Source organism: Aquarana catesbeiana, linkage group LG10 (assembly GCF_042186555.1).
Source record: "Aquarana catesbeiana isolate 2022-GZ linkage group LG10, ASM4218655v1, whole genome shotgun sequence".
NCBI classification, from domain to species: Eukaryota; Metazoa; Chordata; class Amphibia; order Anura; family Ranidae; genus Aquarana; species Aquarana catesbeiana.
This window is the reverse complement of record NC_133333.1, coordinates 203,666,352-203,689,855: the sequence shown is the minus strand read 5'-3', so window position 1 is coordinate 203,689,855 and position 23,504 is coordinate 203,666,352. Positions and strand designations below refer to the sequence as shown.

Sequence of the window (23,504 nt, the reverse complement as noted above, 5' to 3'; positions counted from 1 at the left end):
ACCCCTTTACACGTTACCATAATGGTAATGTTTCTTGCAATCGCCTCTCTACTCATGCACTTTATATGTTGTTCATGTTTTTTGATAATCTACATCACAAGATATGAAATGATTATGGTTTGTTGATGCACTTAAATACTTTAGAGTTTGCGCAATGCCAGTTTTTGTGTACAAAATAACATGTGCTCAGTTTAATAGATTAGCAATTATAGGGACTAAACAAATTAACAAAAATGAAGAGGGGCGGTTTTTGGGACTTTAGATGTAACTAAACAAATTAATACACAAATATAATATTAATTATTGTATCGGTTACATCATTGTAGGGACTAGACAAATTAATACATACCGTATATACTCGAGTATAAGTCAAATTTTTCAGCCTCTTTTTTGGGGCTGAAAGTGCCCCCCTCAACTTATACTCGAGTCACCGCCGTCTGCCTACATGATCAGAATGTCATGCAGGCAGACGGCGGCCAGCGTGTGCTACATTACACTTGGCAGCGGCTCTCACTGTTCAAAAGCCACGCCTCCTCATCTGTGATAGGCAGTCAGTGTACAGCCTATCACGGACATTCTCTCATCCTCGTCCGTGGTATGAGGATGAGAGAACGTCCGTGATAGGATGACCGCTGAATGCTGGGAAATGGAGTTTTCTGCCTATCATGGATGAGGAGGAGGCGCGGCTTTTGAACAGTGAATGGCCGCCGCACACGCTGATCGGTGCAGAGCGGCACACGGAAGATGCACAGGACACAGGTAGGATGCACACAGACACATGCACACAGACACATGCACACAGGTACATATACACATGACACATGCACACATACACAGGACACAGGTACATATACACATGCACATATACACAGGTACATAACACATGCACATTTACACAGGACACAGGTACATGACACAGGTACATGTACACATGACACATGCACATATACACAGGACACAGGTACATGACACATGCACATAAACACAGGACACATGACACTTATTGACACGGGTCAATAAGTTTTTCCCATATTTTTGTGGTATATTAGGGCCTCGACTTATACTCGAGTATATACGGTATATGCAATAGTTATATAGGGTATAATATATTGTATAATATTGCAGCAGTTACTTCTCCTGTCTACTAAATAACTAATAAATAAATCCCTTGTTATCTCTTGCCTTGACTATTGCAACTCCATTCTCATTGGCCTGCCTCTCCATAGGCTATCCTCTCTTCAGTCTATCATGAATGCTGCTGCCAGGCTTATCCACCTTACCCACCAGTAAGCATCTGCCATCCCTCTCCTCCAATCCCTATACTGGCTCCAAATTGCCCAGCAAATTAAATTCAAAATACTAGCCACAACATACAAAGCCATTCACAACTCTGTCCCGAGCTACACCACCAATCTTCTCTCCAAATATCACCCAAACCGTCCTCTCTGCTCCTCCCAAGACCTCCTACTCTCAAGCTCCCTCGTCTCCTCCTCCCATGCTCATCTCCAGGATTTCTCTAGAGCCTCTCCCATCTTTTGGAACTCGCTACCTCAACCTGTCCGCCTATCCCCTACTCTTGCTACCTTCAGGCGATCTGAACACTCATCTTTTCAGGGAAGCCTATTACGCCTCCAGCTAATCTTTTACCACTTCCATCAGCTCATTCCCCACAGTTACAACTTTTTATACCACCTGCCCGACCCTATTAGATTGTATGCTCTTCTGAGCAGGGCCCTCTTAATCCTCTTGTGTTTTATTATATTATAACTGTATTGTCTCCCTTTTATATTGTAAAGTGCCGCATAAACTGTTGGTGCTATATAAATCCTGAATAATAATAATAATAAATAAATAAATAATAAATGTTTTTATGGTAATAGGATCACCTCAATGTTTGTATCCTCAATCTATAATGGAGAATCATACCAGTCTCTCATCTGCTGTGTTGATCACCTCCAAACATATGCATACAATTCTCATTTTCAAATATCGAGGTAGTCAAGCATGTCAACATCAGCAGAAAAAAAAACTCACAAAAACTCAATTAAAAAAAAAGAATAATTTTATTTGTACAGAAGGTTTACTGAGGGTGTTAGTGCATCCCAGTAGCTAAAAAATAGCACTTATGTCTACAACTACAATAGGAGTGTAACAACACAACCTCATGTGGGTGTATCAGATGACAACTATACCAATAATACAATGCATAATGGAAACCAGCATGATACACTAATAATCATAATCATAGACCAGTGTTTCTTCTGTCATGCTGAGCCAGTTTTTTTCTCTACAAGCCAAAAGAGAGTTGGTTTTAATTAGCTCCACTTTTACATTTGGCGCACACAACACGACACAATGTAAAAGTGGCACATTTTTAGAATCTGAATTTGGTGCACGAGTCGCTGTCAGAACCAAAAGTGTCGCAGATGCTTCAGGAATTTGGCGCAATATATTAACAAGAGGGATTAATGCCAGAAAAGTGGCACAACAGCTTTATTGAATTCCCCTATATATTTTCTTATTTTTCACTGTCTATACACATATATAATTAACCTCTATATAATAAAGTGCCTACATAAGTATAATCAATATCATAGTATTAATTAACAATGTAAAGCGCTCAGTGCAATTTTAGTGCAAAACAAATAAAGTGTTTATTTATTTATTTGTTTTGCACTAAAATTGCACTGAGCAGTTTTTTTTTTTTTTTTTTTTACAACTTCAGTAAACACTGTCAAGAGGCTTATTCAACTTAGCGTTCATTTACTGTCTCCTTCTCGGTTTCACATCTTTGTGGTAAATACTTTCCTTTTTTCCTTTTGTTTTTTCACATCTTGAAGCCTTATTAAATTTTCTTTCTTTCATATCTTTTTTTTTTTTCTTTTTTTTTCCCTTCCCTTCCCTTTAAAACTTTAGTATAAACAGAAAGCGAGAAGACAATTAAGCGTTATCTAAACTACCAAATGCAGTAAATAAATAAAGACAAAATAGGTGTTCAATATGCCAGCACAGAAAACAATAAAAAAAGGGCTAAGGGGCTCCACACACCCAACTCCTACTACCAGTTCCAGTGTTATACAAATTAATATAAATATTGTGATTCCTTCATTCTTACACCGTTCCCTCCCCCCCCCCCCCCACCAACACCCCCCTTCCCTGCCAAAATACTCATAATTTAATTACATACCCAAAATTTTTTCAAACTAAGCTTCTATTAGCTATCTTAAAACAACCACCCTGTAACTCCCGTTACAGCCTGGTATTTAATTTCCCTAACGGACTGGCAATATTGTTACTGTACCCCACTCCATTATTTTCTATACTTCCTATTAAGGGCAGCCCACCTTTTCCAACCATACCCTCCACATTCTGTCAAATTCTCTTAATGTACTCTATTCTTTCCCTACAGAGAGTTTCATTTACTTTACTGTTCTTACTTTTCTTTTACTGTTGGGGGTTCCTTTGATTGCCATCTTAATGCAATCATTTTCCTGGCTTGGAACAAACATCTCAAAATTGCCAGTGTGGTACTCTTCCTCTCCCCCTGTACCCATCTATACCCCAAAATACATACTATGGCCTCCCTCTCCAATAAGATACCAAATATGTCTCTCAAACTATTAATCACCCCCTCCCAGTACCCTCTCGGAACAGCTTGGGGCATCTCCACAACATGTGAATGAGATCCCCAGTCCCCTGACATCTGGGACATCTATAGTTGGGTCTTTTTCCAAACTTAAAGAGACGTTTAGGTGTATAATAGGCTCTATTTAACAACATCAGATGCGATATCTTCTGTGGAGGGGAGACCGATAGCAGCGGTCCCATCTCTAAGATTCTCTTCCACTGCGCCTGTGTCAATGCCCTTACATCCTCTTCCTATTTAGCTCTTACAGCATGAAGTAACCCCCCACTGTTAACTACATTACTTAATTGTCCATAGATCTTAGATATTAACCCCTTAGTGGGGACTACCTGAAGTATACTTTGAAATAGAGGCGTTTCTTTCCACACTAAAGTCTGGTCCTTGAATTTAACTTTGAGGGCATGTTCTAGCTGAAAATGCATAAAAAAGGTACTCTGTGGCAGATTAAATTCACATTCCAACTCCGGGAATTTCTTTAGTATATTACCTGTATAAAGTTATCTTAGCCTTTTAATACCTTGATTTTCCCACTCTCTAACTTTTCCTATCTTAAGAATTTCCTGCAAGTTTTGGTTGATCCAAATGGGAGTATAATCAGTAAGCCCATCATATCTCATCTGTTTTTTAACTGTTTTCCAAATTTTGGTTATCAATTTGATTTTTGGATATTCATAGTGAAACAAGTCCGCCTCTAAAGCTTCAATTATTGTGTTATGTAAAGCACCTATTAATAAAATTCTACCATTTGGGGTGCCTCCTTCCGGAACCCCACACCCCAATAGCTGCTGCAATTGAGTTGATAGGAAATAATGCTCCGGGTGTGGGAGGGCAAAGCCACCATCCTGCACCAGGAGCTGAAGTACCCGTAAACCTATCCTGGCTTGTCTCCCTTTCCATATCAGTTCCCTAAAGAGGCTCTCGATTTTATTGAACCAACTCTTGCATATCCACACTGGAGAACTGTGCAGAACATACAACAATTGTGGCATCCAGATCATTTTTATTAAACTACATCTTCCTGCCACTGATAAGGGAAAACGTTTCCATATACCTATCTTTTGTTTGAATTTCGTCAAAAGTGGGATAAGGTTTTTACTAATATATTGGTTTGGGTCCTTCGTCATGACGATTCCCAAGTATTTCAATGCATCCACTATTACCAATTGGGGCATTTCATGTACTGTTGGCTCACTTATGGGGTCTATAGGTAATAACTCAGACTTCTCCCAATTTATCTCCAATCCTGTAAAACTGCCAAATGACTCCACTATTTTTATTGCCTTTAACAATGAGTTACTCGTATCTCCCAAAAAAGAGCAAGATATCATCCGCATACACCGCGATTCTTTCTTCGCCTGTCCTTCTCTGAAAACCAATTATCTCAGAACTCGCTCTTATGGAGATAGCCAGGGGCTCCATTACCAAAGCAAAAAGCAATGGAGATAACGGGCACCCCTGTCTCGTCCCCCTCTCAAGCTCAAACCAGTCCGAGAACTCATTATTAATTTTTAATCTTGCCTTGGGTCTATCATAGAGCATTTTAATCCGACCAATAAAAGAGGGACCAAATCCAAATTTCCCCATCACTCGCCAAATGTATCCCCACTCCACACTATCGAAAGCTTTAGTCACGTCTAGAGTCAATACAGCTCTTGGACCCTCATTCTCCGTTGGTGATTGTAAATTCAAAAAGGCCCTTCTGATATTCAAACTTGTGGATCTATTGGGTATAAATCCTGCCTGGTCCATGTGGACCAGTTTGTGGATAACTCTATTTAGTCTAACTGCCAAAACCTTGGCCAAAATTTTGGCATCAGTGCATAAGAGAGAAATTGGCCTATAAGCGGCCACATCAAGGGGGTCCTTCCCATCTTTTTGTAACACTATGATAGTTGCCTCCAACATTGAAGCAGGCAGGTGGCCCCCCTTAAGTGCCCCACCTAGCGCTTTCAGTAACTCTGGAATTAGTACATCATCATAATATCTATAGGCCTCAATTGGGAGTCCGTCTGGGCCAGGAGATTTTAGGCTTGCCATACTGGCTATCGCTTGTTGGAGTTCTGCAAGTGTTATTGGAGTTTCTAATAGATCCTTTTCCTCTTGCGAGATGGCCGGTATTGCCAGGTCCCCCAGGAACTCCTCCATCACACCTTCCATTTCTTTTTCTGAGAGGTATAAAGATTTTTATAATAGTCCCTAAATATTTGCACTATCTTTGAGGTATTTGCTAATTTATCTCCTCCTAGGGATCTAATGGCAAGGATAGTGGATGGAGCAGTGTTGGATTTCACCAACTGCGCCAACAACTTTCCCACTCTTTCGCCCTCTACCGAGGAGACCTGAAGCTGAAGGAATCTGTAATGCTCTATCGTTCCCCCAAACCAAATCTATCCTTGAGAGCGCAGAGTACGAAGCTGAGTAACATGAATATTGCAAATCTCCCAGATTCCGCACCCTCCACAAATCTAATAACCCCACTTCGTCCAGGAATTGACGCAAGCGACTCTTCTCTATAGACTCTGAGAGAGTCCGTACAGGAAATCTATCCAACCTTCTATCCAATATCTCGTTAAAATCACCTACCACTATAATCTGCACCCCTTTTTAGCTAACAGGAATTCGTTCAGTCTAAGCATAACATCCAAATGAAAGGGCGGAGGGATGTATATATTTGCCACAACATACATATTACTATCAATTGAACAGTATAGAAAAATATAATGGCCCAACTCATCTATACTGGACTGCCTGCAGGAAAAGTTCACCCCTTATTTCACCATAACGCTTACCCCCCCCCTACTATAGGAGGAGTGAACCGCATGGAATTGGCATTGGAATTTCTTCGACTGTAGTTGCTGGAGTGTGTTTTTAGTTAAGTGGGTTTCCTGCAGGCAGACCAGTTCTACACCACAACTCTCCATCATGGAGAATACTGCCATCTTTTTGAGCGGTGTCCCCAGTCCCCTGACATTCCAGGATCCTATTTTTAGTGTTTTTAGTGTTTTAGCTTGCATCAAAATACCAAGAAATATATACCGACCTGAAGAATATATCTATATAAAACTAAATTCATTACAAATTGAAACTTTAACACCCCTCTACCTTACAATATTTTAAACAGTGAATTCCGTGCCACCTCTACTTCAAAAATCATTAGTGACTTTAAATGGCGTGTTCAGCATAGCCAACCTAAATAAATATTTACTAAAAAATACTTTCATGTGGGGTTCAAATGCCATTTTCCTATAATCATAACTTTGTGTGTAAACCTGGATCCAACCAAGGTGATTTCCAATAGTGTACCTACTTACTGTGAGTACTTTACCAATGTTACCTCCCCCCTCCCTACCCCGTTCCCCCCTCCCTTCCCTCCCCCGCCACCTAATTGAATAACCCTCCCCTCTTCTACCCCCTTCCCCCCTCCCTCCTACCCCCCCTCCCGCCCCCCCTACCACCTGGCTAGGTGAACCCCCAGGGGTTTTGAAGTGACCAATTCCCATACTACCTGTTCCGCACATTTACTCCCATATTTCATTCCCATCCACCACTCCTCATACAGCAACTGTGGGTAACTACCCCCCCCCCACCCCCCCCCCCCCAAAAAAAAAAAAAAAACAATCCATACATCCTGATATCCTAATATATCCTATACATATTTCACCTCTCCCGCCACTCTACGGAATATCTAAAATGTCTCTTTATTTTCTTCTAGCCACTTCTCCACTCCCGCTGGGGATTCAAAAATCTGGGTTCCCCACAGAGCTGTTACACGTAACCTTGCTGGGTAAAGGGCATAAGACAGCTTAAATTTTTGTAAAGTGCGCTCAGACTGTATAAACTCCGCTCTACGCTTCTGCAGATCTGGCGAGAAGTCAGAATAAAACGATATTTTAACGCAGTTAAAAAAGATGTTTCCCGCTTCCCTTGTTTTTCGCAACAGCATCACTTTATCCTTATAATTAAGAAACTTCATCAGTAGTGCTCTAGGATATCCCTCTGCTGGAGGAGCCCTAAAGGGGACCCTATGTGCTCTTACAATAGAGAACATTGTTGAAAATTATTCTTTTCCGAAAAGTTCAACCAGTCACTTTTCTAGGAACTCCATAGGGTTAACACCTTCACTTTTTTCAGGCAAACCCACCAGCCTCACATTGTCCCTAAGACTCCTATTCTCCATTTCATCCATTTTGGAGGCCTGCTTGGATATCTGTTCCTTCATCCTTTTCATTTCTTTAATTAATGGAGATATATCATCTTCTAACAGGCTGACCCTTCCTTCCAGGGCTGTTGTTCTCTCTGCTGTTTTTTGTAAGTCCTGTCTGACCAAAATCAGATCCTCTTTCACTCCCTTCATCTGATCGCAAAGTTCTTTAAGTGAGCTGTTGCATACACTCACTGCCATAAATACGTCCATTAAGGTTGGCTCTTTCTCTGGGGGCAAGGTAGAGTCAACTGTTACATCTGTAATTACATTTTGATCTCTTGGCCCCTGGCCTTTATTGCTATGTGTTTTAGTTGACTGAGCCAGCGGTGCTGCAACAGATAACTACGTCTGGGTCTGGCCCTGGCTTTTTCTATCTGATATGCCCCCCTGTTGTGTTTTAGACTGTGACCCCTTCTTTGGGGGGGTCAAAGCGGGGGTGTGAGCATATTGCTCCAGTTTCGCTGATGCTGCCGCGCTACCGTTTGCTGTGAATTTTTTTCTTTGGAGGATCGTAAATGCTGCATCATGTGCTCTTTAGCAAGGGTCCGTTCTAAACCAGTATTCAAGTACAAAAACAAGAGGAAAACAAAAACTATTCACTTATCTACTCAGTATACTCAAGCAATAATACAGTAACTGAGGTAATTAGAGCAATGTCCAGCACCCTATAGTCATATGCACCTTTGCTGATTCAACAATTAGTGGTATCCCCCAGCAAGCTTCTCAGTTGGTTCAAATTATGGGTCAGCAATATAATGTTATAATGTTATCTAAGCACAGCTTAACTGAAGTAACCTCTAACAATGTAGGGCATGGCACAGAAAATATTCCATTTATCCTTTACACACACGTCCCTTTTGACTGTCAAGGATATCAGAAACTTTGGCAGTTAGGTAATTGAATAGCAGTTGAACAGTATGAACTCCTAGACGTTAAATTCTTACAAGCTCTTGAGGGCACTTAGAACCCTTTCACACTGGGGCGGTTTGCAGGCGCTATTGCGCTAATAATAGCGCCTGCAAACCGACCCGAAAGTGCCGCTGCTTTCATTCCAGTGTGAAAGACCCGAGGGCTTTCACACTGGAGCGATGCGCTGGCAGGACGGGAAAAAAAGTCCTGCCAGCAGCATCTTCGGAGCGGTGAAGGAGCGGAGTGTATACCGCTCCTTCACCGCTCCTGCCCATTGAAATCAATGGGACGGCACGGCTATACTGCCGGCAAAACGCCTCTGCAGAGGCGCTTTGTGGTGGTATTTAACCCTTTCTCGCCCGCTAGCGGGGGGTAAAACCGCCCCGCTAGCGGCCGCATACTGACGGTAAAACGCCGCTAATAATAGTGGCGTTTTACCGCCGCCCCAGTGTGAAAGGACTCTTAGAGTCTATCCTTGCAGACCTGGAACCGGTCGCTACACAGGAAAAGTTAGGTCCCACTTAACGGCTCAATAACACCAAGTATAACCAGTTTGTTGTTGTAAATTTCGGGTACCTATACCCCCTTTGAAAAGCCTCCGGTTCTTTATCTGGTGGTAAGCGAGCGAGTGGTGACCTCTTCATACAGCCAGCACTCGCCACACTCCCACCACTTATCGAATGCCTCTCAGCGACGTGTGGGATGTGACGTCACTCCCAGCAGCTCTTCTGCACTCTCACCTGCCCAGAAAGGATCGAGGAAAGTCGGGGAAGAACTGATTACCGAGCTCTGTTCACCGGAGGGAAGCACTCCGCCCAGTGTCCGTACACAGCGCACTCTCCGCCATGACAAGCATGCACCGCCAGGTATGTCTCTTGTCAGGGAGCAGAGGAGGGGGAGAACACACAGCGTCCTCACATTCACTCCATACCGCAGCTCACCACACACCCATCCATCCGGTCACCGCACTGAGCACTTTACATTGTTAATCAATACTATGATATTGATTATACTTATGTAGGCACTTTATTATATATTGTTTACTGTTCATTGTTGATTGGAGCAGCGCTGAGTATAATTTTCACATTCCATTGACTTTTTTTTTTTTACCTTGCACTACAGCAGCAGCCCAAAGTACACATTTGTATTGTTATTCAATTTTATTAAAATTTTTTCTCTGGCGTGTGTTCTTTCAATTTTATTCATATTTAACCTCTGGCCGCCCATGTAATGCATTTTTGTGGAAGCAAAGAAGGTGGGCTTTAACACCCACATGCCACACATCCTCGCCCATTGGAGGCAGAGGTTTCTGTACTGAGAGCGTGCTCACTGCATACTCCAAGCACAGGGACTGCGCTGTCAAAGGCAGCTATTGGCCTTTACTAATGACCAGGAGCCACGAACTAAGCTGTCAAAGGCAGCTCCTGGTCTCTAGTAATGATCAGGAGCCAGTTTGACTGACTCCCGATCAGGGCCGTCTTTAATATTGTTTGGACCCTGGGCAAAAATTTTCTTGCCCCCCCCCCCTCCATGCAGTTTTGCTCTCCACCTGCTCTGAGACATACAATAAATAGCAGCTAGCCTCAAAATCTGTTTACTGAATCAGAACAGGCAGCGATTGCGATTGGTTGCCAGAGGTTACAGTGTATCATTACCGCTCACTGACTGGCTGCTAGAGGTTACAGTACACATTAAAGCTCACTGATTAGTTGCTAGAGGTTACAGCACATGATATCTGCTTGCTGATTGGTTGCTAGAGATTACTGTAATTCAACATTGCTCATTAGTTGCTAGAGGTTACTGCACATCATTACTGCTTACTGATTGGTTGCTAGAGGTTACAGCACATTATCTCCTCACTGCCTGCACACCATGGACTGGGGAAGTGAGGGGACCCATTAATAGACAGAAAACTCCTAGGGATCCTAGGACTCCTGGGATCAGTGCCAGTGCTGGGGGGAGGGGAGGGTGTGATCAATGGCAATGCTGATTTTTTTTTACCGACTACCAATATAAAGAGGAGTTTCAACACTGGCCATCAATGTAGTATGGGTTTACACTGACCATTAATGTCATAGAAGCATTCACAGTAACCATCATTGTAAAGAGGGATTTACACTGACCACCAATGTAAGGGCGACATTCACACTGACCACTAGTGTGAATGAAAGGATTCTACACCAAGCACCAATGTAATGAGAAGATTTACACCGATCACCAATGTAACTGAGACATTTAGCCTGCGTTCACATTTGTGTGTGTTGGGAACGCATGCAAAATCACATTCCTGACACCACAGAAACATGCTGCCCTTTAGAAGATATACAGCAGTGCTATCAATTGTTAATGACACCCTCAGGCATCTGCTGACATGTGTCTTGGCGCTGAGGGATTTTGAAAAAGGGTTTGGGACTTTCTTCCACATTTGTAGCGCATAGAGCAGCCCATTGAAATGAATGGGCTGCCCTACAGGTGACCTACATCTTTATACACCTTTTCAGTACACCTTTGCATCCTAAAACCCATGCTAACCTCTGCACCCCAAACCTCTCCTATCCTCTTCACTCTAATCCCCCTCCCCTTTAACTCTACCTGCCTCCTCTGCTCATCTTTGCACCCAACTTCCTTACCTCCATACATCCCCTTCTTGCTCACCTGTGCACCCCAAACTGTAATTCCTTCTCTGCCTACCTCTGCACACCCCACACTACCCTCCCCCTTACTAATTTGCTTACCTTTGCAGAACAGGCTGATGGTAGGCATTAAGGGGTTGTAAACCCTCATTTTTTTTCACCTTAATGCATTCTTTGCGTTAAAGTGAAAAACCTTTTTAGTGTTGCAGCCCCCCAGCCTCCGTTTTACTTACCTGGACGCTGTCATCCTCCGTCCGGGAACGAGCACACCATCTGTAGCTGGTATCTTGTGTCCCAATTGGATAGATTGATTGCAGAGCAGCCATTGGCTTCCGCTGCTGTCAATCAAATCCAATGATGCGGCGCCGGGGGGCGGGGCCGAGTCCTGAATTCTGTGTGAATGGACACAGATGCGGGACTCGGGAGTGCGCCCGCACGGATGTCCACCAAGGAGAGAACTTTTCCAATGTGGACACTCGATGTGGGGAGGAGCCACCAGCGCCACCGTGGGACCCCAGAAGATGAGGTTCGGGGCCACTCTGTGCAAAACTAACTGCACAGTGGAGGTAAGTATGACATGTTTGTTAATTAAAAAAAAAAAAACCCTTTAATGACCACAGTTGTAGGCAGGACTTACCCCTTTATCTCCCCAGTGGGCAGCATTCATTATAGGTGATGGTGGATATGACCTTAGGGGGGCATGATATACATATCAATGCTGCCGGTCCACAGCTATTTACATATGAATGCCGCCGCTATTTACACATCAATGCCGGTATTTACATGTAAACGCAGGGTCTGCAGGTGAGTCATCTGTACACAACAATAGGGCAGAGCTGGGTGGCATTAGTAACAGAACTTCACAACCTGAGAAATCAGGACACAGCACGGGACTAAAACCTCAAGGGATGAGGAAATTTAAACTTGGATAGTTGGCAAGTATGAGGCAGCTGCTTTGGGCCCCACAACAATGACAGGGCCCAGGGCAGCTGCCCCTTTTGCCCTGCCTTAAAGACGGCCCTGCTCCCGATCATGTGACCACTGTGACATCCAATAACAGTGGTTATGTGAGCAGGTTGACCTTCCCACCCCCCCAGCCATAATAGCCTAATTAAAGGGATGCAGAGGCCAGGGGAGAGGGGGTTAAGCAGTGCCCCTTCACAGTCAGAGACGTTTTTGCAATTTTTGGCAAACATTAACCACTTGCCGCCCGCCATATAGCAGAATGACGGCGGCAAAGTGGTTTCAATATCCTGATCGGACATCATATGACGTGATTTTCGGTCTTTTTTTATTTGTTTAGCAAAAAATAAAAACCGCAGAGGTGATCAAATACCACCATAGGAAAGCTCCATTTGTGGGAACAAAATGATAAAAATTTAGTTTGGGTACAGTGTTGTATGACCGCGCAATTGTCATTCAAAGTGCGACAGCACTGAAAGCTGAAAATTGGTCTGGGCAGGAAGGTGTCTAAGTGCCCTGTATTGAAGTGGTTAAAATGCACATTTTAGGCCTGAAGATTAGTTAAAACTCAAAAAATATACAGTATCTCACAAAAGTGAGTACACCCCTCACATTTTTGTAAATATTTTATTACATCTTTTCATGTGACAACACTGAAGAAATGACACTTTGCTACAATGTAAAGTACTGAGTGTACAGCTTGTATAACAGTGTAGATTTGCTGTCCCATCAAAATTACTCAATAGACAGCCAAGACAACCTCTGGATATGATGCTGAGCACGTGCACTCTTTGGTCAACTATGGCGAGGCCTGTTCTGAGTAGAACCTGTCCTGTTAAACCGCTGTATGGTCTTGGCCACCGTGCTGCAGCTCAGTTTCAGGGTCTTGGCAATCTTTTTATAGTCTAGGCCATCTTTATGTAGAGCAACAATTAATTTTTTCAGATCCTCAAAAAGTTCTTTGGCATGAGGTGCCATGTTGAACTTCCATTGACCAGCATGAGAGAGTGAGAGCGATAACACCAAATTTAACACACCTGCTCCCCATTCACACCTGAGACCTTGTAACACTAACGAGTCACATGACACCGAGGAGGGAAAATGGCTAATTGGGCCCAATTTGGACATTTTCACTTAGGGGTGTACTCACTTTTGTTGCCAGTGGTTTTTAAACATTAATGGCTGTGTGTTGAGTTATTTTGAAGGGAAAGTAAATTTACACTGTTATACAAGCTGCACACTCACTACTTTACATTGTAGCAAAGTGTAATTTAATAAGTGTTGTCACATGAAAAGATATAATAAAATATTTACAAAAATTTGAGGGGTGTACTCACTTTTGTGAGATACTGTATATATACACTTTCTGAACGTAGAGACCCTGGAGAATAAAATGGTGATAGTTGCAATTTTTTAGGTCAAATGATTTTAGCTACGTTAAGCAAACCCATATTTTCAGTTAAAAAATACCATAGCAGTGCACATAAAACTATTTTAAGGTTTGACATGTTTGGTATCTATCTGCTTGAAACTACATCTTGTATATTTTACAAAAAAAAGGGTATTACATTGTGTTTGTGAGCACGATTCATTTTTTTTTATTTTGTCCTGAAAACAACTGTGCAAATATCATGCAACAAAAAAAATTGCAACATTCCCCAGGGTCTCTGCTTTTAAAAAATATATTTCATTGTTTATACATTTTATGTAAATTTTTAGCAAAAAAAAAATCAGATTTTACCATATTAAAAAAAATTAAAAATTTTTCCGGTGGTTAAAACTGGCTTTATATCAGGCCTTGCACACATTCAAACATATGGTTTTGTCTTACCTTAAAGTTAATCTCCTTTTCTAATGTGGAATACAAGTGGAATTTTTTCTCTTGAAAGGAGACAGTGAATACCACGGAAAGCCCTTGCAGTGGAGGTAATTCTTTGTACTTTACAAGCGCAAAGATTTGTTGATCTGGCAAAAAAAAAAAATCAGTTAACATAAAGCATCGTTACATAGTTAGTCAGGTTGAAAAAAGACACAAGTCCATCTAGTTCAGTCAATCAAAAAAAAAAAAAAACACAAAAAAACACACACCACACAAATATATATATATATATATATATATATATATATACATATACACATATACATATACATATATATATACACATATATACACACACACACACACACACACACTATCCCATATACACAATCCTATACTCATAGTTGATCCAGAGGAAAGCATGATCCAATTTGCTACAACAGGGGAAAAATTCCTTCCTGATCCCATGAGAGGCCATTGGATATTCCCTGGATCAACTTTACCTATACTTGTTAGTATCCAGTTACTGTATATTATCTACATTCAGGAAAGTATCTAAGCCTTTTTTAAAGCAATCTACTGAGCTGGCCAGAACCACCTCTGGAGGGAGTCTATTCCACATTTTGACAGCTCTAACTGTGAAGAACCCTTTCCGTATTTGGAGATGAAATCTTTTTTCCTCTAGACGTAAAGAGTGCCCCCTTGTCCTCTGTGTTGACCTTAAAGTGAATAACTCAACACCAAGTTCACTATATGGACCCCTTATATATGTGTACATGTTGATAATATCCCTCCTTAACCTCCTCTTCTCAAGAGAATACTGTACATTCAGTTCCTCTAATCTTTCCTCATAGCTGAGTTCCTCCATGCCTCTTATCAGTTTGGTTGCCCTTCTCTGCACTTTCTCCAATTCTCCTATATCCTTTTTGAGAACTGGTGCCCAAAACTGATCTGCATATTCCCGGTGAGGTCTTACTAATAATTTGTACAGGGGCAAAATGATATCCTAATCTCTGGAGTTCATACCTCCCATAATACAAGAAAGGACTTTGCTTGTTTTGTAAACCGCAGCTTGGCATTGCATGCTATTATTAAGCTCTTTGTCTCTCCTGTATTCCACTACATTTTTTGCAATGCAAATCGCATTGCAAAACATCCTACACCGGCAAAGCGAGCCGGGGACACCGAGAACGTGACCCAGAAGTGACGTCATAGACTTCGCTTTCCAGGTCACTGCAAGAAGGGGAGGAGAGCGGACGTGTATCCACTATTCTACTTCCCCTCCTTCCGCCGGCACCCGCTATGAGTGTCCCGGGCCCACCGATGGCGGGAGCGCACGCGTGGGGGCCCTGGTACCGGGGGTGTGTGAGAGCGATCGTACGATCGTACAATCCTGATTTCTTTTTATGAAGAGGTAAGTAAAACCTTCGACACAGGGGTGGCTGTTGACGTGGTGTACTTGGATTTTGCAAAAGTGTTTGACACAGTTCCCCCATACACGGCACATGTGTAAGGTAAAGTCTACAGGCTTAGAAAGATCAGTTTGTAAATGGATAGAAAACTGGCTAAAAGACAGATTTCAGAGAGTAGTGGTTGACAATTTTTACTCTGAATGGTCTAAGGTTATCAGTGGCGTACCCCAAGGTTCAGTGCTGGGATGCTTACTTTTTAATATCTTTAAATGATATTGGGTCTGGTATTAAATGTACCATTTCAGTCTGCAGATGACACCAAGCTATGCAGTGGAATAACTTCCTTACAGGATGTCTCCAATTTACATGCCAACCTCAATGTACTGTCTAATTGGGCAACTAAGTGGCAAATGAGGTTTATTGTTGATAAATGTAAAGTTCTGCACTTGGGGGCTAAGAATATGCATGCATCATACATACTAGGGGGAGTATAACGGGGGGAATCAATGGTGGAGAAGGATCTGGGGTTTTGGTACCTGTCACCAAAAAATCATCACTTAGGGGACTGTTTGTCCCCTATGTGATGAAAAAAAAAAGTTAAGTAAAAAAAAATGTTTTTTGCAAAAAAATAAAGTTACACCCAAGCACATAACCCCCCCCCAAAAAAAAACTTGAGGCCCACCCCCACATATACACACGCACGAACGTAAACGAATGCGTCAGGGCACCTAAGTGTGAAAACTTCGATTGGGATACACTTGTTACATATTGCCGCATACACTGGAGTGAGAGCAATAATTCTAGCACCAGACCTCCTCTGTAACACTATAATACCTATAGGGAGCCTTGGAAGCATCGCCTATAAAAAAATATAGAATACTGAAGTTCGACGCCATTTCACGCAAACATTTTTTTAGGGTTTGACATGTTGGGTATCTATTTACTCGGCGCAACCTCATCTTTTATATTTTACAAAAAAAATGTGTAATTTATTGGGTTTGTTTGCCCTACAATTCACGTTAGTCTATTTTTTACTGAAATATTGCGTTTCCTAGAACTTTGCGGTAATATCATGCGACATAAAAAATTGGAGCTACCGTTATTTTATTCTCTAGGGTGTCTGCTTTCAGAAAATATATAATGTTTGGGGTTTTGTGTATTCTTCAGGCCTAAAATTATTTTTTAAACATGTGTGCAAAAAATGCAAAAACGCCTCTGGCAGCGAAAGGGTTAATGAATCCATGCTGTCTGTTACTTAGAAGAGTTCTTGCTGGAAAAAAATATTCTATGTGATATTTTATTAAACTCTCCAGTATCTTCCCGACTATGGAAGTTAAATTAACAGGTCTATAGTTACTTGGTAAAGACTTTGATCCCTTTTTAAATATAGGCACCATATTGGCCCCACGCCAATCCAGTGGTATTATTCCCGTCATTAATGAGTCCCTAAATATTATAAACAATGGTTTTGAAATTACAGAGCTCAATTTTTTAGAATCTGTGGGTATATGCCATCAGGTCCAGGTGCTTTATCCACCTTTATTCTGTCTAAATATTTCTGGACCATATCACTTTTGAGCCATTGTGGATCATTTGGAGCTGTGTCACCACCATCCCCATTATGGACACGAGCTTCCCCATGCTAGTTTGTATACACAGAGCTGAAGAAAGTATTTAATACATTTGCCTTCTTGTTGTCCCCAGTCACCCACTCCAGGTTACTTTGTAAAGGGCCTACATGCTCAGACCTGACCTTTTTACTATTAATATATTTGAAGAATTTTTGGGGGGTTTGTCCTATCTTTTGCAAACTGTCATTCGTTTTAATTTTTGCATCCTTGATTTCCTTTTTATATATTCTGTTATATTCTTTGTAACATTTAAATGATGATAGTGTTTCTTCATTTTTATATTTTATAAAAGATCTTTTTTTATTTATAGCTTTTTTAACTTTGGCCATGAGCCACATACAGTAGGTTTTATTTTTCGTCTTTTAAACGTATTGCCTATGGGAATATACTTTGCAGAGAGTTCACATACAGTGCTTTTGAAGAATTCCCATTTCTGTTCTGTGTTCATCAATGCCAATATTCCCTCCCAGTTTAAGTCTTGGAGAGCAGCCCTCATCCTTGGAAAATTTGCTCTCTTAAAGTATTTTTATATTTCCAATATGAGCTTGTTGCTTACAGCTAACATTAAATGAAATCTTGCTATCTTTTGGTTTCTTAACCACTTGGCGTGCGCGCTATAGCCGAATGACGGCCACAGCGCGGACCTGAATTTACGGGGCGCGTGCAGCGCGCGCTGTGATCAGTGAGTCACTGAGTCTCAGGTGATCACAGATTCGAGTAAGGGGCCGATCCCAGCTCCTTATCATGTGATCAGCTGTCAGCCAATGACAGCTGATCACATGATGTAAACAAAAGTTCGGTAATCGATTTTTTTTTCTCCTCACGCTGACAGCGCGAGGAGAAAAAAAAGCTGATCACCGGCTTATGTGCAAGGGACATACGTCCCGAAGAGGAAGAGGCAATTCTGCCTCATCTGTGCCCACCAGTACCCCCTGCCAGTGCCACCTGCCAGTGCCCACAGTGCCCACCAGTGCCATCTATCAGTGCCCACAAGTGCCACTTATCAATGCCCACAAGTGCCACCTATCAATGCCCACCAGTGGTGCCAATCAGTGCCACCTAGCAATGCTGCCTATCAGTGTAACCAACCAGTGCCAATAAGTGCCCATCACTGCCACCCATCAGTGCCCATCACTGCCACCTATCGGTGCCCATCAGTGCCGCCTCATCAGTGTACATCAATGAAGGAGAAAAATTACCTGCTTGCAAAATTTTATAACAAAATATAAAAATATATAAAAAAACTTTTTTACAATTCCATCTTTTTAAATTTTTTTAACAAAAAATAAAGACCGCAGAGGTGATGAAATACCACCAAAAAAAAGCTCTATTTGTGGGGGGAAAATGATAAAAATTTCATTTGGGTACAGTGTTGTATGACCGCACAACTGTCATTCAAAGTGCATCAGAGCTGAAAGCTGGTCTGGACAGGAGGGGGGTTTAAGTGCCCAGTAAGCAAGTGGTTAAATTTACAATTAAAAGTGCTTTGTTACAGTATCTCACAAAAGTGAGTACACCCCTCAGATTTTTATAAATATTTTATTATATCTTTTCATGTGACAACACTGAAGAAATGACACTTTGCTACAATGTAAAGTAGTGAGTGTACGGCTTGTATAATAGTGTAAAATTGCTGTGACTTCAAAATAACTCAACATACAGCCATTAATGTCTAAACCACTGGCAACAAAAGTGAGTACACCCCTAAGTGAAAATATCCAAATTGGGCCCAATTAGCCAAACCCCCCCCCCCCCCGGAGTCATGTGACTCGTTAGTGTTACAAGGTCTCATGTGTGAATGGGGAGCAGGTGTGTTAAATTTGGTGTTATCACTCTCACTCTCTCATACTGGTCACTGAAAGTTCAACATGGCACCTCATGCCAAAGAACTTTCTGGGGATCTGAAAAAAATAATTGTTGCTCTACATAAAGATGACCTAGACTATAAGTAGATTGCCAAGACCCTGAAACTGAACTGCAGCACGGTGGTCAAGGCCATACAGAAGTTTAACCTGACAGGTTCCACTCAGAACAGGCCTCACCATGGTCGACCAAACAAGTTGAGTGCACATGCTCAGCGTCATATCCAGAGGTTGTCTTTGGCAAATCGACATATGAGTGCTGCCAGCATTGCTGCAGAGGTTGAAAGGGTGGGGGTCACCCTGCCAGTGCTCAGACCATACGCCACACACTGCATAAAATTGGTCTGCATGGCTGTCATCCCAGAAGAAAGCCTCTTCTAAAGATGATGCCCAAGAAAGACCGCAAACAGTTTGCTGAAGACAAGCAGACTTTGGACATGGATTACTGGAACCATGTCCTGTGGTCTGATGAAACCAAGATAAACGTATTTGGTTCAGATGGTGTCATGCGTTTGTGGTGGCAACCAGATGAGGAGTACAAAGACAAGTATGTCTTGCCTACAGTCAAGCATGGTGGTGGGAGTGTCATGGTCTGGGGCTGCATGAGTGCTGCCAGCACTGGGGAGCTACAGTTCATTGAGAAAACCATGAATGACAACATGTACTGTGACACACTGAAGCAGAGCATGGTCTCCTTCCTTCGGAAACTGGGCAGCAGGGCAGTATTCCAACATGATAACAACCCAAAACACACCTCCAAGACGACCACTGCCTTGCTAAAGAAGCTGAGGATAAAGGTGATGGACTGGCCAAGCATGTCTCCAGACCTAAACCCTATTGAGCATCTGTGGGGCATCCTCAAACGGAAGGTGGAGGAAAGTAAGGTATCTAACATCTACCAGCTCCGTGATGTCGTCACGGAGGAATGGAAGAGGACTCAAGTGGCAACATGTGAAGCTCTGGTGAACTCCATGCCCAAGAGGGTTAAGGCAGTGCTGGAAAATAATAGGGCCAAACAAAATATTGACACTTTGGGCCCAATTTGGACATTTTCACTTAGGGGTGTACTCACTTTTGTTGCCAGTGGTTTAGACATTAATGGCTGTATGTTGAGTTATTTTGAAGTCACAGCAATTTTACACTGTTATACAAGCTGTACACTCATTACTTTACATTGTAGCAAAGTGTCATTTCTTCAGTGTTGTCACATGAAAAGATAGAATTAAATATTTACAAAAATGTGAGGGGTGTACTCACTTTTCTGAGATACTGTATATCTGTTTGATTGGAACAAAAAAATATCTGCTTATCTTAAAAAAAAGTTCAGAACTGTCTCGTTTTGTGCAACCGTGTTATTTTGTGGGGTTTAATTAACCTGCCTAATTCATATCTTCGGACTACAGATCAAGACTGGAACAGGCGTCTCCCGGGAATCCGGCTGTCCGGGGCAGACATTGTGGGCGACATGTATTGAACTTGGAGCATTGCTACTCTCAGCACACGGCCCCCTGTGATATCCAAGAATGCTCTTATGCCTATACTTATCATAGCTCTTTTGACATCTGTGGGTTATATTTATGTGTATTCCTTAGAGCTTGATGAGCCTTACTACGTACCACACCCTCGTAGTTGCCATTAGGATCCAGAGCCCTCTGTGGAGAGCCTGTTTACCTGCCTGCTTCACCTCAGTGACAAACTATATAATATTGTATGTTTATATATATATATATATATATATATATATATATATATATATATATATATATATATATATATTTATATATATATATATATATATATATATATAGAAGTCTAGTGCTAGAATTACTGCCCATGATCTGAAGCTCACGGCATTACCTCACATGTGTGGAATGATCGCTGTTTACGTGCGGGTGTGCAGGATCGACACACATTTGTCTTTGCACGCTAGCATGGGTGGACAGGGGCATTTTAAACATACATTTTTAATTATTATTTGTTTTATTTTTACACTGTTGCTTTAAATAAATTGTATCAATTTTATTGCTGTCACAAGGAATGTAAACATCCTTTGTGACAGCAATAGGCAGTGACAGGTACTCTTTTTGTAGGGATCTGGGGTCTATAAGACCCCAAATCCCTCCTCTGCCCTTGAAACTATTCAAAACACCAAGTTTTTGACATCCAGTTAAACTGAAAATGATGTCATTTCATCGTTTCCGGGTTACCATCATGAACAGCCAATTTAAAGCTGATCTCGGCTTTACATGGCTGTCTGGTCAGCTGGCAGACGTGCCAGCTGGTTGGCGCTCGGGTCTTCCAGTGGGATGGGAGAGACCAAGAGAGCCTTGGAAGGCAATGGGAGGTGGGGGGGAATGTCTCCTACCGTTGCTTTTAATAGCAACCGAGCAGCTAGTTAGCCGCCCTGATTGCTATTACAAGAGAGCCAACTGCCAGCTCTAGAAAACAGTACCAGGATGGTGTCCAGGGATCGGCAAGGTGTCTGCACACGGACACTGGTGTCTGCGAGCGGTCCTTACAGTGTCCGCAGCTGCCATTTTCGGGTAGGAGCTGGTTTAGGTGTCTCCCATGCCCCGGCTCCCGCCCCGCTGTCCACCTGTGTGTGGAAACTAATTGGTTGCTAGCCTCCTAACAGCCAATCAGGTGCAGGGAGGTCCTGTGAGCCTCTAGTGCTGCATTTCCCAGCACTAGAACTAGCTGCTCTCCCGACCTTGAGTCTGTCTTGATTGTTCATCCAGTCTAAAGGCCAATACTCTTAAGAGAACAGCTGCAGCCATCATCACATCCCTGGTGTTCCTTTGAATAGTGCCCTCTATCGAAAAATGCCCGCTCTGGTCTGCGCATGCTCAGTACAGAATGGCACAACAGCTGATTTCCCTATTAGCTGTTGTGACGGCGCATGCGCAATGCGTCGGAGAAAATAGCCAACAAGCGCAGACGGACAGAATTATTCTCTGATTCTGCCTCGCACTTGCGGGGCGTGTTCAGTGTGTTAAAGGGCAGTTTTATTTTTTGTTGCAAGGCAGAATCAGAGAACAGCATTGTCCCTTTGCAGCACTGAACCCGCCCATGTCCACAAAAAAAAAACACCCTTCAGAACACCAAACACACCCCGCAAGTGCGAGGCAGAATTGGAGAATAATTCTGTCCCTCGACGCTTGTCGGCTATTGTCTCCAACGCACTGCGCTTGCGCCGTCACAACAGTTCTTTCATCTAAATTCTAATTTTCTGCATTTGTAAATTCTAAAAGCCAATATAAAAGTATAAAGGAGTAGTGGTAAAAAAAAAGCACTTGTGTGTTTAGCTAATAATTTAAAGTGTGCTTTCTAACAATTCTTCTACTTGATTTGTGTTGTAATAATCAAAAAGGTTCTACCTATGCTTTCTTCGAAAGAATTTCCTGTTTTAATAAACACCGCATTTACATCATTAGGACCTTCGTATTCAGCTGTCAAGCATTCATTAAAGTAATTCTTAATCATGCACTTGATAGGGTCTTTTGCTATTTTCCAGTTGTCCGCTTCACCATCTATAAAACAGATATAAGACATTATTTGACTAATTGTATGAACACAGGAAGGAATATAAGTTCCCTATTTTACACCCAATTCCACCTCAAAGAATACTAGAAACATAAAAATATACCATATATACTCGAGTATAAGCCGAGTTTTTCAGCACATTTTTTTGTGCTGAAAATGCCCCCCTCGGCTTATACTCCAGTCAAGCACTTTTCTGCAGCAGAGAATGACATTTTCCGAACTGAATTTGGGGCCACTTGGTGCTAGGAACCCCAAATTTGGTGTGCAAACCCAGTGGAGTGAGCACTACAACATATCCAAAGTTGGGGTTCCTAGAGATACGGTACCCAAATTTGGTTTGGAAAATGTCATTCTCTGCTGCAGAAAAGTGCTTGGTTATGTTGTAGTGCTAGTTCCACTGGGTTTGCACACCAAATTTTGGGTTCCTAGCACCAATTAGCCCTGAGATACGGGGCCCCAAAGTCGGTCAACTGTCTCCATCTGCAGTAATGTCATTTCGGGAGCTCTTGGGTCCAGAGACCCCAAATTTTGGCTGCAGCTAGGGGGCATCTAGGAAACATTAAGTACCGAGTTTGAAGTTCGGGGGATCTATGGCTGCAAATGGGCACAGTGAGGCTGCAAATGGGCATTGTTGACCCTCTTTTCCACTTACAGTAGCTGCGCATTTCTCACCCTAAGCTTATACTTGAGTCAATAAGTTTTCCCAGTTGTTTGCGGTAAAATTAGGTGCCCCGGCTTATATTCGGGTCGGCTTATACTATACGGTATTTTAAAAAAGTATTTTAATGGGGCTGCAACTGCTCACACATATCATGTCTGTTTGTATGCTTTAGGCTTTATTTTTTTTAGCAGAACATGTTTCAGTAAATTTGCATTTATCCA

The 23,504-nt window shown here is 42.2% G+C and overlaps 1 protein-coding gene across 1 annotated transcript in view; it reads right to left on the bottom strand.

Annotated features, from left to right (window-relative positions):
* IL18 (interleukin 18) overlaps window positions 1-23,504 on the bottom strand; it is a 59,622-nt gene that overhangs the window by 3,665 nt on the left and 32,453 nt on the right. The window contains exons 3-4 of the mRNA XM_073603158.1: window positions 22,457-22,609; window positions 14,187-14,320 (exon numbers count right to left, since the gene is read on the bottom strand). Coding sequence (XP_073459259.1) covers window positions 14,187-14,320; window positions 22,457-22,609 — 287 coding nt within the window. The remainder of the gene's footprint in view (window positions 1-14,186; window positions 14,321-22,456; window positions 22,610-23,504) is intronic.